The sequence below is a fragment of the Panicum virgatum genome, chromosome 3K (assembly GCF_016808335.1).
Source record: "Panicum virgatum strain AP13 chromosome 3K, P.virgatum_v5, whole genome shotgun sequence".
Lineage (NCBI taxonomy): Eukaryota > Viridiplantae > Streptophyta > Magnoliopsida > Poales > Poaceae > Panicum > Panicum virgatum.
Window position 1 is genome coordinate 60,727,402 of NC_053138.1, and position 12,652 is coordinate 60,740,053.

Here is a 12,652-nt window from a genome sequence, read left to right on the forward strand (position 1 = left end):
TCATGGCATGAAATCATCTAGGTCGTCATCCCAATTGACAGATGGTGCTGCAGGTGGTGTAGTATGGCTTGACGAACCTCTTGGCTTTCTCTTTCTCTCTTTTCTGGATCTACGTTCATGTACAGGGGGAGGAACATCATGTGTTGAAGGCCATGGTTTGGGGGGCATGAAGTCATCCATGTCGTCATCCCAGTTAACACAAGTTTGTGCTGCAGGTGGTGCAACATGACTTGACGAACCTCTTGCCTTTCCCTTTGTCTCTTTTCTGATTCTAGGTTCATGTAAAGGGGGAGGAACATCATATGTTGGAGGCCATGCTTTGGGGGGCATGAAGTCATCCATGTCGTCATCCCAGTTAACACAAGTTGGTGGTTGAGGTGCTGAAGCATGACTCGACGAACCTCCGGGCATCTGTTCTTGCGCAGGCCAAGTACTATCACCCGAAGATCTTATCCACCTCCTTCGTCTAGTTTGCGGCATAATGCCACCGAAGATACATACCAATTTACGGAAATTTGGTATCTTTTTGTTAATCAACTCCGTGTCCTCGGGGTAATCCTAGCATATAATTAAAAAACAATGTTACTGTTTCATAAATATGGATTCGAAATGACGGACGAGATTACAACTGAATGAGAGTTACCTTAATGTGCATCTCATACACCTCTGGCCGCATCCATATCTTACAAGAACTTTGTAAGAATCCAATGATATTAGGATGATTCGCTAGTTCACATACTCTCATGTATATCTTCCGACGTTCTAGCAGGTGTCCATTTACATCTTGCGTCGTAATACCTCGAAATTATGTGAAATCTTTAAACTCTACTACTTTGGACAACACCATCTCTATCGTACCATCCGCTAACGGATCCAACTTCTTACTGATAACAAGATGGGTCATGATATCAAGTATTATACTAGATTTTCTTCAGTCCATGAAAATCCTCCACAATTGAAGGCAGCCATTGCCTTATGATGCAATATCAATAAGGTACTTTCATAATTCTATTCTAATTCATAATTAATTTAAAAATAAGTCTGTAATATTACTGAAATTGTAATACTAAACGAGTGTTCTAAAGCACCAAATCTAATTCAGCTAATCCGCTAATTAAATTAAATTGTTATACAATATCAATGGATTCATACGGAAGTTACCGGTAGATCACAAGTACGCAATTCGGCAGAGCTTCGCCGCTTTTCTTCTCCTCACCCCTCTCTTTTTTCCTGAATTTTTAGGCTCAAATGACAAAGGAAATGGCGGCATATGGCGGCCAGGCCTTATTTATAGGGGAGGGGACCCTGTCGCCCCCCCAACAGGCGACAGGCCCTTGTCATCCGTTGGGGGGGCGACAGGCTATTTTTTTTTATCAGGTACCTCGTTGCGAATTTGAAAAAAAAACACTTAGGGCCTGCCGCCCTACGGGGGCGACAGGTATTTTTGAAATATTTTAAAACGCACATATATTTTTGAAATTTTTATTTTTAAAAAATATAAAAAAGAAAAAAACGCAGGTATTGGGGGAGCCCTTGGAACTCGCCATCAGGCCCTGTGGCGTGCACGACCAGCAGGCCTGCTGCTGGTGGCACTCGGCCCAAGGAAGCAACAGGCCGGCCAGCTGGTCACCGCTGCAGCAGCCTGTCAAGGCTCGTCGTTAAGGGCGGGTTTAGTTGCAAAACTAAAAATATTTGGTTGTCACATCATCCCTTTGACCAGATATCGGGAGGATTTTTCGGACACTAATTAAAAAACTAATTTCAGAACTCACTTGGAAACCGCGAGACGAATCTTTTGAGGCCTTTGACCGCATCATTAGCACATGTTGGTTACTGTAGCACTTATGGCTAATCATACACTAATTAGGCTTAAAAGATTCATCTCGTCATGTACATCCAAACTGTGTAATTAGTTTTATTATTTAATTATATTTAGTGCTTCATACATGTGTTTAAAAGGGAGGTGAAAAATTTTGGGTGAAAATTTTTAGGAACTAAACGGGCCCTAAATTGGCCGGGGCCATATCTGTCTCGTGCCATTGCGTCCAGTCACACGCACTAATAGACAAATCATAAATGGAACCACGATCTTTCTTTTGTCCTCTCAAAAAAAAAGATAATAAACCATAGAACGATCCTCATGAAATACGAGTACGGCTAAGCTTAGTTAAGACAAAAAAACACAAGCTACAATTGGCAACATTATCCACGTCTTTGCTCCTATCCCTACTACTTCTCTACCTAGCCTCCTAAAATGACGAAATAAACCCATCTCCAGCACCTAGCTATTATCATCATTAACGACCCTTTTTTTTAAAAAAACACCCGAATACACTAGGAAATTATGTAAAAATTCAATTGGACACCCACGTTAACTGCGCACTCAACGCAGATGGACTGCCCGGAAGTCTGAGGACGTACCTGGCGGGGCTTGCACACACGCACACACACCACACACCTGTACATGCACACACGCACGCACCCCGGTACCCCTCTGGGAATAAATCCCGGTGCGACACCAACGTCCGCTTCCGACGAGAGCCATCTGCTCCACCCGAGCGTTCTACCACAGAGCCATCTGCTCATCCGCATCATTAACGACCTCACAGCAGCACATAATCTCCATCGTCCACTGCATTCTGTCATGCCATACACGCTGAAATGCTACACGCCACGTTTTTATTGTGCACCGCGTATGTAGCATTTGGGCTTTCTTTACATGTAAACACAAAAAAGCCGTAAACGCATTAAAGTGAAACGGTATCTTGCTAATTTGAAGTACTAAATAAAGTCTATTTACAAAACTTTTTGCATGGATGGGCTGTAAATCGCGAGACGATTCTAATGAGCCTACTTAATCCATGATTTGCAACAGTGATGCTACAGTAACCATCTGCTAATTATTGATTAAACATGGATTAATTAGCATCATTAGATTCGTCTCGCGATTTACAACCCATCTATGCAAAAAGTTTTGCAAATAGACTTCATTTAATACTTCAAATGCCATGTTTACATTTTTACAAAATTTTGCAAAATGAACTAAACACACCCTTGTTACACTTTTCTTATTTCGACCATGTTTGTTCAGTGTAAAATAGGTCAATCAAATATACTAATTTTTTTGGGTTATACGAAAGTTTATTTGCATGGGCCAACAATATCAAACCAGTGTGCCTATAGGTATTACATGAGTTGGGAAACTTAGCACAAGCCGAGCACAATCTCTTTCGCGTGATCGTCCACTAATGCCCCCAAAAGACTCGGGCCTCAACACGCCACAGGCCACACGCTACAAAGTCCAAGTCCAGCTGGCAAGGTCCATGGGCCTGGCTCACCAATGACCAACCTTCCAAAACCCTCCCCCCCGGGCCACGGCTCACGCGGACAGCTCGGCACAAAACCCACTCTACTACCTACCCGCCAGCGCGATGGACCGCGTCCACGGGCGGCCCGTGCACCCGCCCGGGCGGCCCGACCCCGAAAACGAAACCAACCGGAGCCCGCCGGCGCCAAAACCCCCCAAAAGAGGGGGGGAAAACGGAGGGGGAGGGGGCGGCAGCGGGCGAAAGGAACTCGCGCGCGGAGGAAATGGCGCCAAGCTCGCGCGCGCCAATCTCCCGCCTTCTTCTCCCTCTATTTCCCCACCCCCGCGCGCCCCAATCCTCCTCCTCCCCTCACTCCCCATCCAACCCTGCCCTAGCCTCCCGGCCCAGCCACCACCGCCAGATCCGCCTCCTGCCCGCATGGCCTCCGACGCCCCCGTCCCCCCCGCCGCCGGGGCCGCGGCCACGCAGCCCGTGCCCAAGCGCCGCGGCAGCTACAACTGCGGCCGGTGCGGGCTCCCCAAGAAGGGCCACGTCTGCCCCGTCCCCGGCCCCGCCGCCAAGGCGGGGGAGCCGCCGCAGCCGCAGAACAAGCCGCGGCGCGCGCTGCAGTTCGACGACCCGGCGGCGGCGGAGGCGGCGGAGGAGGCGGTGGTGGACGCCGTGCCGCTGGCAATGGCGCCGCCGCTGCCGCCGCCGGCGCCGGGGAGGAAGAGGGCGAGGGTGGAGGTGGTGGTGGACGTGGAGAGGGAGGAGGGGGAGGAGGCGGATGACGAGGACGACGAGGGCCCGGGGTGGGTCGAGCTGGGCGACGGGCGGCGCGCGCCCGGGGAGGTGCTGGTGGAGGTGCTGCGGCGGCTGGCGCCCCGCGGCGTGGCGGCGGCGGCGGGCGTCAGCCGCGGCTGGCGCGACTGCGCGCGCCGCGTCTGGCGCGGGGCCCAGGAGGTCCGCCTCCGCGCCGCCGGGGTCGGCCCCGTCGGCGCGCTCGCGGCGCGCTGCCCCGCGCTCGCCAGGCTCGTGCTCCGCATGGACAGGTGAGGAAACCAACCGACCAACACGAACAACCACACCGAAACAGTGACCATCCCCCAACGGATCCGTCCGATCGGCGGCGCCTCCGAGATCGACGAGTTGATCTCCGGACGGCGCTCGCGCTCCTGGATCGGCACACTTGACGTCATGGAACTCGATGGTAGTAACCTCGCTCGGTCGAAATGGGAGGGGGCTACTAACGAACGAACATGAAAAATTCTCGCTGAATTCACCTTCACCTGACTGACTGGACTAGTGGAATTGCACTGATGTTCCATCGGGATGGGTTTTGAATGCCGATGTGTGGATCTGATCTGGTGCCGTGAGATCTCTCTGCTTGGAGATCATTGATCGGTGCTCGGTTAGATTATGGATGCACATCGTGTAGCAAGATCAAGTCGTCAATGGAAAGGAAAGGTGGTAAGGAGTACGATACTACGATCTATGCTTGCTGGGATCAATCTGAGTGCCGATCTGATCTCGCTGACTATATGAGCTTGGATTCTTGTTGGATGCGGTTTTCTTGGGGAAGTTCTAGCCATGGTGCCGTGAGATCTGGTCTGATCTGAGAGTAGGAACCACAGATCTGTCAGTTCGTGTAGCTTCATTGTAGAATTAGTGCGTGGTTGATGTTAGATATTGAAATGCTACTTGGCCGTTTGAGCAGCTAGGGGATGAGGCTGAAAAACAGTAGTGACGGTAAAAGGGACCTGGATATCTGATTATATGGCCTGATAGGGTCATGTTGCTTTGCAATTTTGTGCAGCAGATGCATAATTTAGGTAAGCATTAAGGACAATTTTCCTGATCTGGTGATATAAGAGGAACTTTTTTGTGGCCTTATGCAAGCATCATTTGGCAGATCTAGTGTTATTTCTGTTAGGATTCCTATTGTTCCACGGGTGACCAAAATGCAGTTGTTTCTGCCGGCATGCTTGATTTTAATTCAAGCAAAAGTGAAATCCTAACTTTGTTTTGGGTCTTCTGGCATTGGATAGTTAGTCTAGATCAAGTCTTTTAGGGTTGGACTTGTATCTTTACAAATTCTTTGTTTCAGTCTCTTGATTGTGAGATATGCTCTAACCAGATGTTATTTTCTACAATTTTTGCAGTGATGTCGATGCCACAATGCTCGCATGTATTGCATTTTCCTGTCCTAATTTACAGACCCTGGATATCAGCATGGCTAATAGCGCAGTCAACAGGATATCTGGGTATGCTGAAAGACTCCTAATACTAATCCATTTTAAGATTCATCTTTCTATATATTTTGTTCTCTTGAACATAATTCTGTATGATTTGCACTGCTGCACTTTGAATGGAACAGGAGGGTTTATGATTAGTATCTTGTACACATTCCTTTGCCAATGCGCAGTACCAAACTTAGAGCTATTGCCTGAAGATGTAATAATCTAAGTGCTGTTTCTTGTTGCTTAAAGTGTCTGTTGTGGTTTAGTGTCACCATAAGCCATCTTAAAAACACACCTGCATCTCAGTAATTTTAAATTAACACCTCGAAGTTTGGGTGATCCAACCGACGTTGTACTATTCTGTGCAGGGATGAGCTATCTAGGTTTGTTTCAGAGAAGCGAGTTATATCAGTTCTTAAATTAGATGGCTGTAGCAGTCTTGGTTTTCTGAATATTAGCTCATCAAGCCTTTCAACCCTTTGGCTATCAGGTCTTTGTTCCCTTACCAAGGCGGTAAGTTGATACACTCCTGCAATTATTTTCCATGCAATTTCTCTGTTCTTATCTTGAATTAATTCATCTGGTTATTCACTTTCCAGGTCATGAACTGCCCTAATTTGAATGAGCTCTCACTGGACTTTCCCAAACAAAATAATGATTCTACTGATCTGGTTGCTCTAATGGATAGTTTGGGCCGTACCTGCCCAAACTTGAGAAACATGCACATCTCATCAATTTGCTTATGTAATGAAGCTGTGTTTGCTCTAGAAAGTGCTAATCTCAGGTACCTTCAGTTCGTCATGCCTTGCCTTTTTTTTGTTGTTATTTTAATATCAGCGACCTATCTAATCCTTTTTTAATCCTATCACCAGGGGCCTATGCATGCTGTCTCTGGTTCTAGGTTCAAAAATAACAGATGCAGCTGTTGCATCTATTGTTCGTTCTTATGCAAGCTTGGAGTTGCTTGATTTAAGCGGGTAAGCACCAATGTTCGATGATGAAATGTTTCAATGTTCGATACATGTGATTTTGCAAAAGAGTTGCATCTGTTTTGTAAATTTACTTCATGTATCTGATTTTCCATGCTTACATATCCAGGTCTAGCATTACTGATAATGGGCTAGGGATGATCTGCAATGCATTCCCTGACACCCTAACCCGTCTCCTCATGGCTTTGTGCCCAAACATCACTTCATGTAAGCCTTCCACATAGCTATGTTCCTTCCATCCAGTTGTTTTAAAAGATTTCAATGCTCAGAGATGTGAATATGCTAATGAATTCTGTTCTCTGAACGTGCAGCTGGGATCCAGGTGGCTGCAGCACAATTGCCACTCCTTCGACTTATGGACTGTGGCAAGAGCATATGTGCTAACCCACAGCCTGAAGCTGGGAGATCGTACTTTGGTGTTCTAACTGGGGGTATCAAATTCTGCTCTAAATTGCCTATCCAGAAAAAGCAGCAGCCTACTTACCAGAAGCTGATAATAAAGCACAGCTCTCTGAAGAAACTCAGCCTGTGGGGCTGTTCAGCAATCGAGGTAAGTTTCGAAAAGCTGTATGCGATTGTTAACACATCATTGTTCTGGCTCGTGCGCATAGTAAAGCTGTGTGCTCATTACCGCTTTCACATGCGACAGGCCCTGTATGTGAATTGCCCAGAACTGGTTGATTTGAACCTCAACTCCTGCATGAATCTTCATCCAGGTGCGTTCAGGATGCAATACTCCCCTAGTTTCTTTGTCTCAGGGTTTTGAGATGTAGGCAGTAGATGGTACAAGTTCTAATCAGCTGTACCTAAGTTCTTTCTGAAAACTATGTTTCAGAACGGCTGCTGATCCAGTGCCCGAAGCTGAAAGACGTGCACGTCAATGGTTGCCGTGACATGCTGATCGGTGCGATCAGGAACCAAGTCCTGAATGAGTTTGCGGCTGTGGAGCCCCGGCTGCCCTGCAAGCGGCTGGCGGATGGGTCCAAGCGTGTGCATGTCCCTCACTTCATGATAGAACAGGTAAGGGTCAGTGGCTGCATTTGCAGAAATCCCTGATCTGATGAAGCCTTGAGCTAGAAACTCACCATCACTGTCTTCTCACTCGCCCGATCAATTCTTTTTTCTTTTCTTTCTGCAGCTAGAGGAGCAGGAGAAATGGGGAAGTCCGAAGACCCAGTGCACGGTTCACCTCACCTAGGCTGCTCAGCTGCGCCCGAAGCGAGGCCTTGGCGGCTGCCATTGTCGTCGTCGCCATTAAGAAGCAGCATAGAGCAAGCCTCCCTAGACTCTGTATGTTCAATCTAGTGTGTAGTTGTAGTACTGTTTTTCATGCTGTCGAAATTTCTCGCGTGTTAAACCTGTGGAGTCTGTAGAACAATAACTGTGTCAGTGTGCAAGCAGGCCCTGCTGTAGTCTCAAACATTGTTTGTTCATCCAGGACAATAATTGCTATGCTTTTCCATCACCAAATTGTTTGCAATCCTGGCCTGTGTCCGAGTTCACTGATGAGCTAGAACATATTTACAGTCAGGTCCCCCCTGTACTGTGTATTTAGTCAGGGACCGCGTCAGTCAATATGCAGCAAGCAGGAGGGCTAATATGCAAAAGTCGCTCTCGGATTCTGTTTCTCTCTGTATGTACCGTTGCCGATCGGCGATCACCCTCCGATTCCTCCGTCTTAAAAAAAAAGAAAAGAAATTCACACTCCGATTCGGTTTCGGCGGCGGGGCACCCTGCTCGTAGTTATCAGCCGATCCCGCCAGATCGAGGGAGCCAGAGAGGGGGAGGGATCAGCCAGCCATGGAGTTGTCGAGTTCCATGGCGTCCACGGCGGCGCAGGCGCGGCTGCTCCGGCCGCTGTCGTGTTGCCGGCCTGGCCCCGGCCCGGCAGGTAAGAGATCCGTTGATCCCCGCCTCCATCTCCCATGCTCCAATCCCCCGACTAGCAGGCCTTGCGCGTTTGGATCCCTTGCGCCACCTTGCTGTGCCTGGCTAGGCAAGAAAACTATCGATTGGTTTCTGGGCTAGTGCTCCTCGGCGGGTCTACGCCGGCAAGCTTTTTGCTTGCTTCTGATGGAGACCGATTTCTGCTCGCTTAAGCTGGGAAGGGGAGGGGAGGCGAGGCGAAGCTGGCCCAGCAACCAAACGCCCTGCTTCGCAATCTGCCGTCGCTTTGATCTTCATCCAAGGAAGTTGCAAGTGTGGCCTATCGGCTGGAATTGAACAGATTCGGAATTACTGACATGCTGAACCCCGCAGCATTTCGACCTTCTTGTGATTCTATCGGAATTGAGTGATTGCGGCGCCTAGCGTTGAATGCAAATTTCTTGCTCGTAGTAAACCTTTAAGCGCTGGCTGCCTGCTAGTGCTACCTGAATGTCTTCTCCTTTGTGGTTTGGACGCAAAGCTTAGAAGCATGATCTCGCTGCCTCTGCAGGGTTCGTGGCTTGTAGGGGTAATGCTGGGAGAAGCAAAATGATGATGAGGGCAGTGCCTCCAATCTGTGCTAGCTTCCAGCTGCCATTTCCTCAGCAGCCAAGCTTTCAAGATGCAAATAGGAAGAAACAAAATGTGAGTGTGGTGGTTTCCCTGTCTTGCGCGCAGTTTGCTATGCATGTATGTTTACTATGCTTGACTAGCATTGTCGTTTTTTTGTCAGGTTCCTTGCTATCAGAGACAACAAGCTCCACAGATAGAAGCCAAGTAAGCCACCTAGTTCTGATTTTGTAATGGGGGAAAATGTCCATTGCCACTTCATTATTGGTCTACTTGACTACTAAGTGATTCAAGCTTTTGTTACAGTACTCAAGTATCCTATTAGTTGATGTAATAGCCTACTCATTTTCGAATTGATAAAGCCATTATTTTACCCATGTTCTAGTTAGGAAATTTGATAGTTTTGTTTCTATGTAGAAATTCCCAGAAGATCTGCTGAATCCCTGGTTTTTTCAGTAGAATAGATATTTATAAAATGCTAGAAAATTAGCTGATGCCATCACCTATGAAATAAATAAATAAATAGATAAATGTTTTTTTTTGCACCAGCTGGTGCAGATTTATTGTTTTCCTTTTGGACCAGTGATTCAAACTGGATTGTATCTAGCGGACTAGCAATGCTTTGGACATGTCTCAGTTTCCATGATCAGCTTGCAACTTGTTCCTTTGTCCTTAATTTCTTTGGTTAGGCCTACTTTGGGGCAACTTGTCTTAAAACAGAAGGATTATATCTGCAATTGCTTGATCTTCTCTAATTTGATCATTAGTAGATGAGTTATATTCTTCGGTAATTGGAACACTGATAAAAGTTGATTTTAAACTTGAAGGTCGATGGAGGAGGTATATGACGCTTTGGCTGAACACCTTCTTTCTGTCTTGAAGAATATTGAACATCTTGACTCAAAGTAAGCCTTTTCTATTGATGCTGTTTTGAGACATTATTTATCGGGCAATCTTGCTCTTCTATTGCAAATTTGCAATGATCAAAGATGGTTTATATTGTTGATCTTGAATGTTAGTTCTTGAACATCATCCTCCATGTTTGCAGAGATGGCTTCTGTCGTCCAACCTCTTTTGGTCAGGAATAGTAAACTGTTAACTCACTTCCAAGAAAATTTATAGCCTTTTTCTGTCAGAGATCCTTCAGTGAACTAGCTTGGTAACAAATAGATCTGTTTAACATGAGAAGAACATTAAAGTAACACATGTATTTAACTGCTATACAAAGCATAGAATGGACCCTTCTCACTATAGATCATTTTTTTAATTCCTTTCCCCCTGATCTTTCTGCCCAGTGCTACATTTGAATTTGACATGTTAATGAGTTTTTCGACATTGCTGTTGCATTTTATTGAGAAAATTTCTTGAGCATTATTATGTTAAATCACTTGATTCTACTGCTCTCGCCAGATACATTGTTGGTCTAGCTGGCCCACCTGGTGCGGGCAAGTCCACAGTTGCCTCTGAAGTTGTTCGACGTGTTAATATGCTTTGGTCCCAGAAGCACGCAAAGGGTAGTGGAGCACTGCTTCCTACGGAGGAAATTGCTGCAATGCTTCCAATGGATGGTTTCCACCTTTATCGCGCCCAGCTTGATGCAATGGAGGTTTTGTTGTCTTTTGGGTTAAACCCGTGTCTGAACTTCAGTTGCTTTCTCAAATTGTTTGACCTTTTGTGCCTGTAGGATCCAAAAGAAGCACATGCAAGAAGAGGAGGTGTGTAATGTTCTCTGTTTGATTGTTTCACTTACTATGTTTACGTACATACTTACATAATAGTTATTAATGTTAGCTCCGTGGACATTCAATCCATCACTTTTTCTGAAATGTCTACAGACCCTAAGAACAGAGGTAACTACCAACATTCTTGAATATGAGTTCTTGATTAGCACATAGTATTTGGTCTGATCCTCTAAACATCTTGGTTTGTAGGGTTCAGTATATGCTCCATCATTTGATCATGGTGCTGGTGACCCAGTTGAGAATGACATATTTGTAAAGCCACAGTAAGTTAACTTCGCAGATTCAAATGTGCACAATGCTTGTTGTTCATACATTTCGGCAAAGGTGCCGGATGCACTGGTCTTCTAAAATCTTTTGGAACAACTTAATTTGCATCTCCTAGCATTGGAGTTTATGCAATAGCTATTCTTTATGACATGATCATTTTAACTACTGCTAACATCCCGTTTCTTTTCATGAATGGTTGTGTTAAGCTCCAAGTTGTAATTTTCTTCCCCTCTTTCTGGGTATGCCAGTGGCAGCAAAAATAAATTTTCACGAGATCTTAATCTTGTTGCTGTTCTTCTAACTTCCTATCAGATTTCTTGTAACTTCTTCCATGTGTAATGGCTGCATTCCTGCATAAACCCCACCTTTCCTTAAATGCTCCAGTTCCTTTAAGTACAGGTGTGACAAATGCTGATTGCCAATTACCATGATTTTGGTAGGCACAAAATAGTGATTGTTGAAGGGAATTATCTATTACTGGAAGAAGATGTCTGGAGGGACATTAGAGATTTGTTTGATGAGAAATGGTGAGTATGCAGATGCTGGCTATGCAACCATAAGTCGCACCAATACGTATCTATTTTATCTCCCTTCAACATCTCAATAAAACAAACACATGATTAGACATTTTAGTGAAAATAGTGGTTTCTAATGGCAAAAATTACGTTCTTAGGTTCATTGACATTGACATTGATGTCTCCATGCAAAGAGTGCTCAAGAGACATATTGCGACAGGTCAGCCCTATTGTTTGTGGTTTCCTCTTTAGAATTCCAGCTATATTTTTTATGCATCTTATTCATATTTTGTTTTATTTCTCTTGCCAGGAAAAGAGCCAGATGTAGCAGCATGGCGGGTAATTGTCTTTCCTCCTACCCCTCTTGTCCTAACCAACACAGAAAACCTGAATGTATATGCATACATGGATTCAAATAAAACTGCAATGGTTTCCTTTCAGAATGACCAAAATGATGCCCTCACATTTGCAGGAATTTTTGGTCATATTGATTTCCCAGTAAACAAACTGCATCGCTTGCAGTTTACTGTGGATTTTTTCTGCTAACTATGTTCAGCTTTAAACACTGTTACACTATCATTTCCATCCGCATGCAGTTTGTGAATATTCCTAATTCTCATTGTTTTGGAATTGGTCTTGTAAATCAGATCTCATACAACGACCGTCCGAATGCAGAGCTTATCATGGAATCAAGAAAGAATGCTGATCTTGTAATCAGATCTGTGGACTTCTCAAGCTAAAGTCCATTTCTTTGATAGGAAATAGGATTGATGCTCTAGTAATGTTGAGACGAAGGCACCAATAGGTTGTTTCCATGGAGGTTCTTGTACATATAATAAGCTGAATGTTCATTTCCAACTTCCCAAGGTGATTATGTGCATGTAATAAGATATTACTTCATGATGTACAGTCGAGGGATTATTAAATAATTTATTTGGCATTCTTTTTAACAGAATCTCTATTTAAATTTATGTCCAATATATCATCTCGTTGTCCTTTTCGAAGAGAGAAAGAGCTTTGCTGTTGCATTATTGAAGGAGCAAAATGTTCAGGATTACATGCCTACGCCCGTCACTCATTTCCGTTAACATTCCT

General features: G+C 45.3%; 2 protein-coding genes across 3 annotated transcripts; both read left to right on the plus strand.

The window, feature by feature from the left end:
- Positions 1 to 3,578: 3,578 nt before the first annotated feature.
- LOC120700039 (F-box/LRR-repeat protein 17-like) lies at positions 3,579 to 8,002 on the plus strand. The gene is made up of 10 exons (XM_039984195.1): positions 3,579 to 4,360; positions 5,471 to 5,572; positions 5,917 to 6,061; positions 6,148 to 6,332; positions 6,421 to 6,525; positions 6,647 to 6,744; positions 6,849 to 7,087; positions 7,187 to 7,253; positions 7,373 to 7,557; positions 7,676 to 8,002. Exons 1-10 carry the CDS (start codon positions 3,747 to 3,749, stop codon positions 7,733 to 7,735), a joined length of 1,800 nt encoding a protein of 599 aa, XP_039840129.1. The 5' UTR covers positions 3,579 to 3,746; the 3' UTR covers positions 7,736 to 8,002.
- Positions 8,003 to 8,194: 192 nt separating this feature from the next.
- Positions 8,195 to 12,509, plus strand: LOC120700040 (putative uridine kinase C227.14). Of its 2 annotated transcripts, none has more exons than XM_039984196.1 (12): positions 8,195 to 8,428; positions 8,975 to 9,108; positions 9,197 to 9,240; positions 9,861 to 9,938; positions 10,444 to 10,639; positions 10,718 to 10,748; positions 10,825 to 10,883; positions 10,965 to 11,038; positions 11,483 to 11,569; positions 11,716 to 11,777; positions 11,868 to 11,896; positions 12,205 to 12,509. In XM_039984196.1, exons 1-12 carry the CDS (start codon positions 8,338 to 8,340, stop codon positions 12,295 to 12,297), a joined length of 978 nt encoding a protein of 325 aa, XP_039840130.1. In that variant the 5' UTR covers positions 8,195 to 8,337; the 3' UTR covers positions 12,298 to 12,509. The 2 variants fall into 2 exon arrangements, with proteins under 2 accessions (XP_039840130.1, XP_039840131.1); XM_039984197.1 differs by having other exon boundaries at positions 11,864 to 11,896; positions 12,205 to 12,507.
- The last annotated feature ends 143 nt before the right edge of the window (positions 12,510 to 12,652 follow it).

What these genes read in the sequence shown, in the direction of transcription:
- LOC120700040 (XM_039984196.1), top strand. Translation starts at nt 8,338, where the DNA reads ATGGAGTTGTCGAGTTCCATGGCGTCCACGGCGGCGCAGGCGCGGCTG. An exon ending in CAAATAGGAAGAAACAAAAT is followed by an intron (nt 9,109 to 9,196) that starts GTGAGTGTGGTG and finishes TTTTTTTGTCAG; the next exon opens with GTTCCTTGCTATCAGAGACA. An exon ending in GATTTGTTTGATGAGAAATG is followed by an intron (nt 11,570 to 11,715) that starts GTGAGTATGCAG and finishes TTACGTTCTTAG; the next exon opens with GTTCATTGACATTGACATTG.
- LOC120700039 (XM_039984195.1), top strand. Translation starts at nt 3,747, where the DNA reads ATGGCCTCCGACGCCCCCGTCCCCCCCGCCGCCGGGGCCGCGGCCACG. An exon ending in CTCGTGCTCCGCATGGACAG is followed by an intron (nt 4,361 to 5,470) that starts GTGAGGAAACCA and finishes CAATTTTTGCAG; the next exon opens with TGATGTCGATGCCACAATGC. An exon ending in GCAGTCAACAGGATATCTGG is followed by an intron (nt 5,573 to 5,916) that starts GTATGCTGAAAG and finishes TATTCTGTGCAG; the next exon opens with GGATGAGCTATCTAGGTTTG.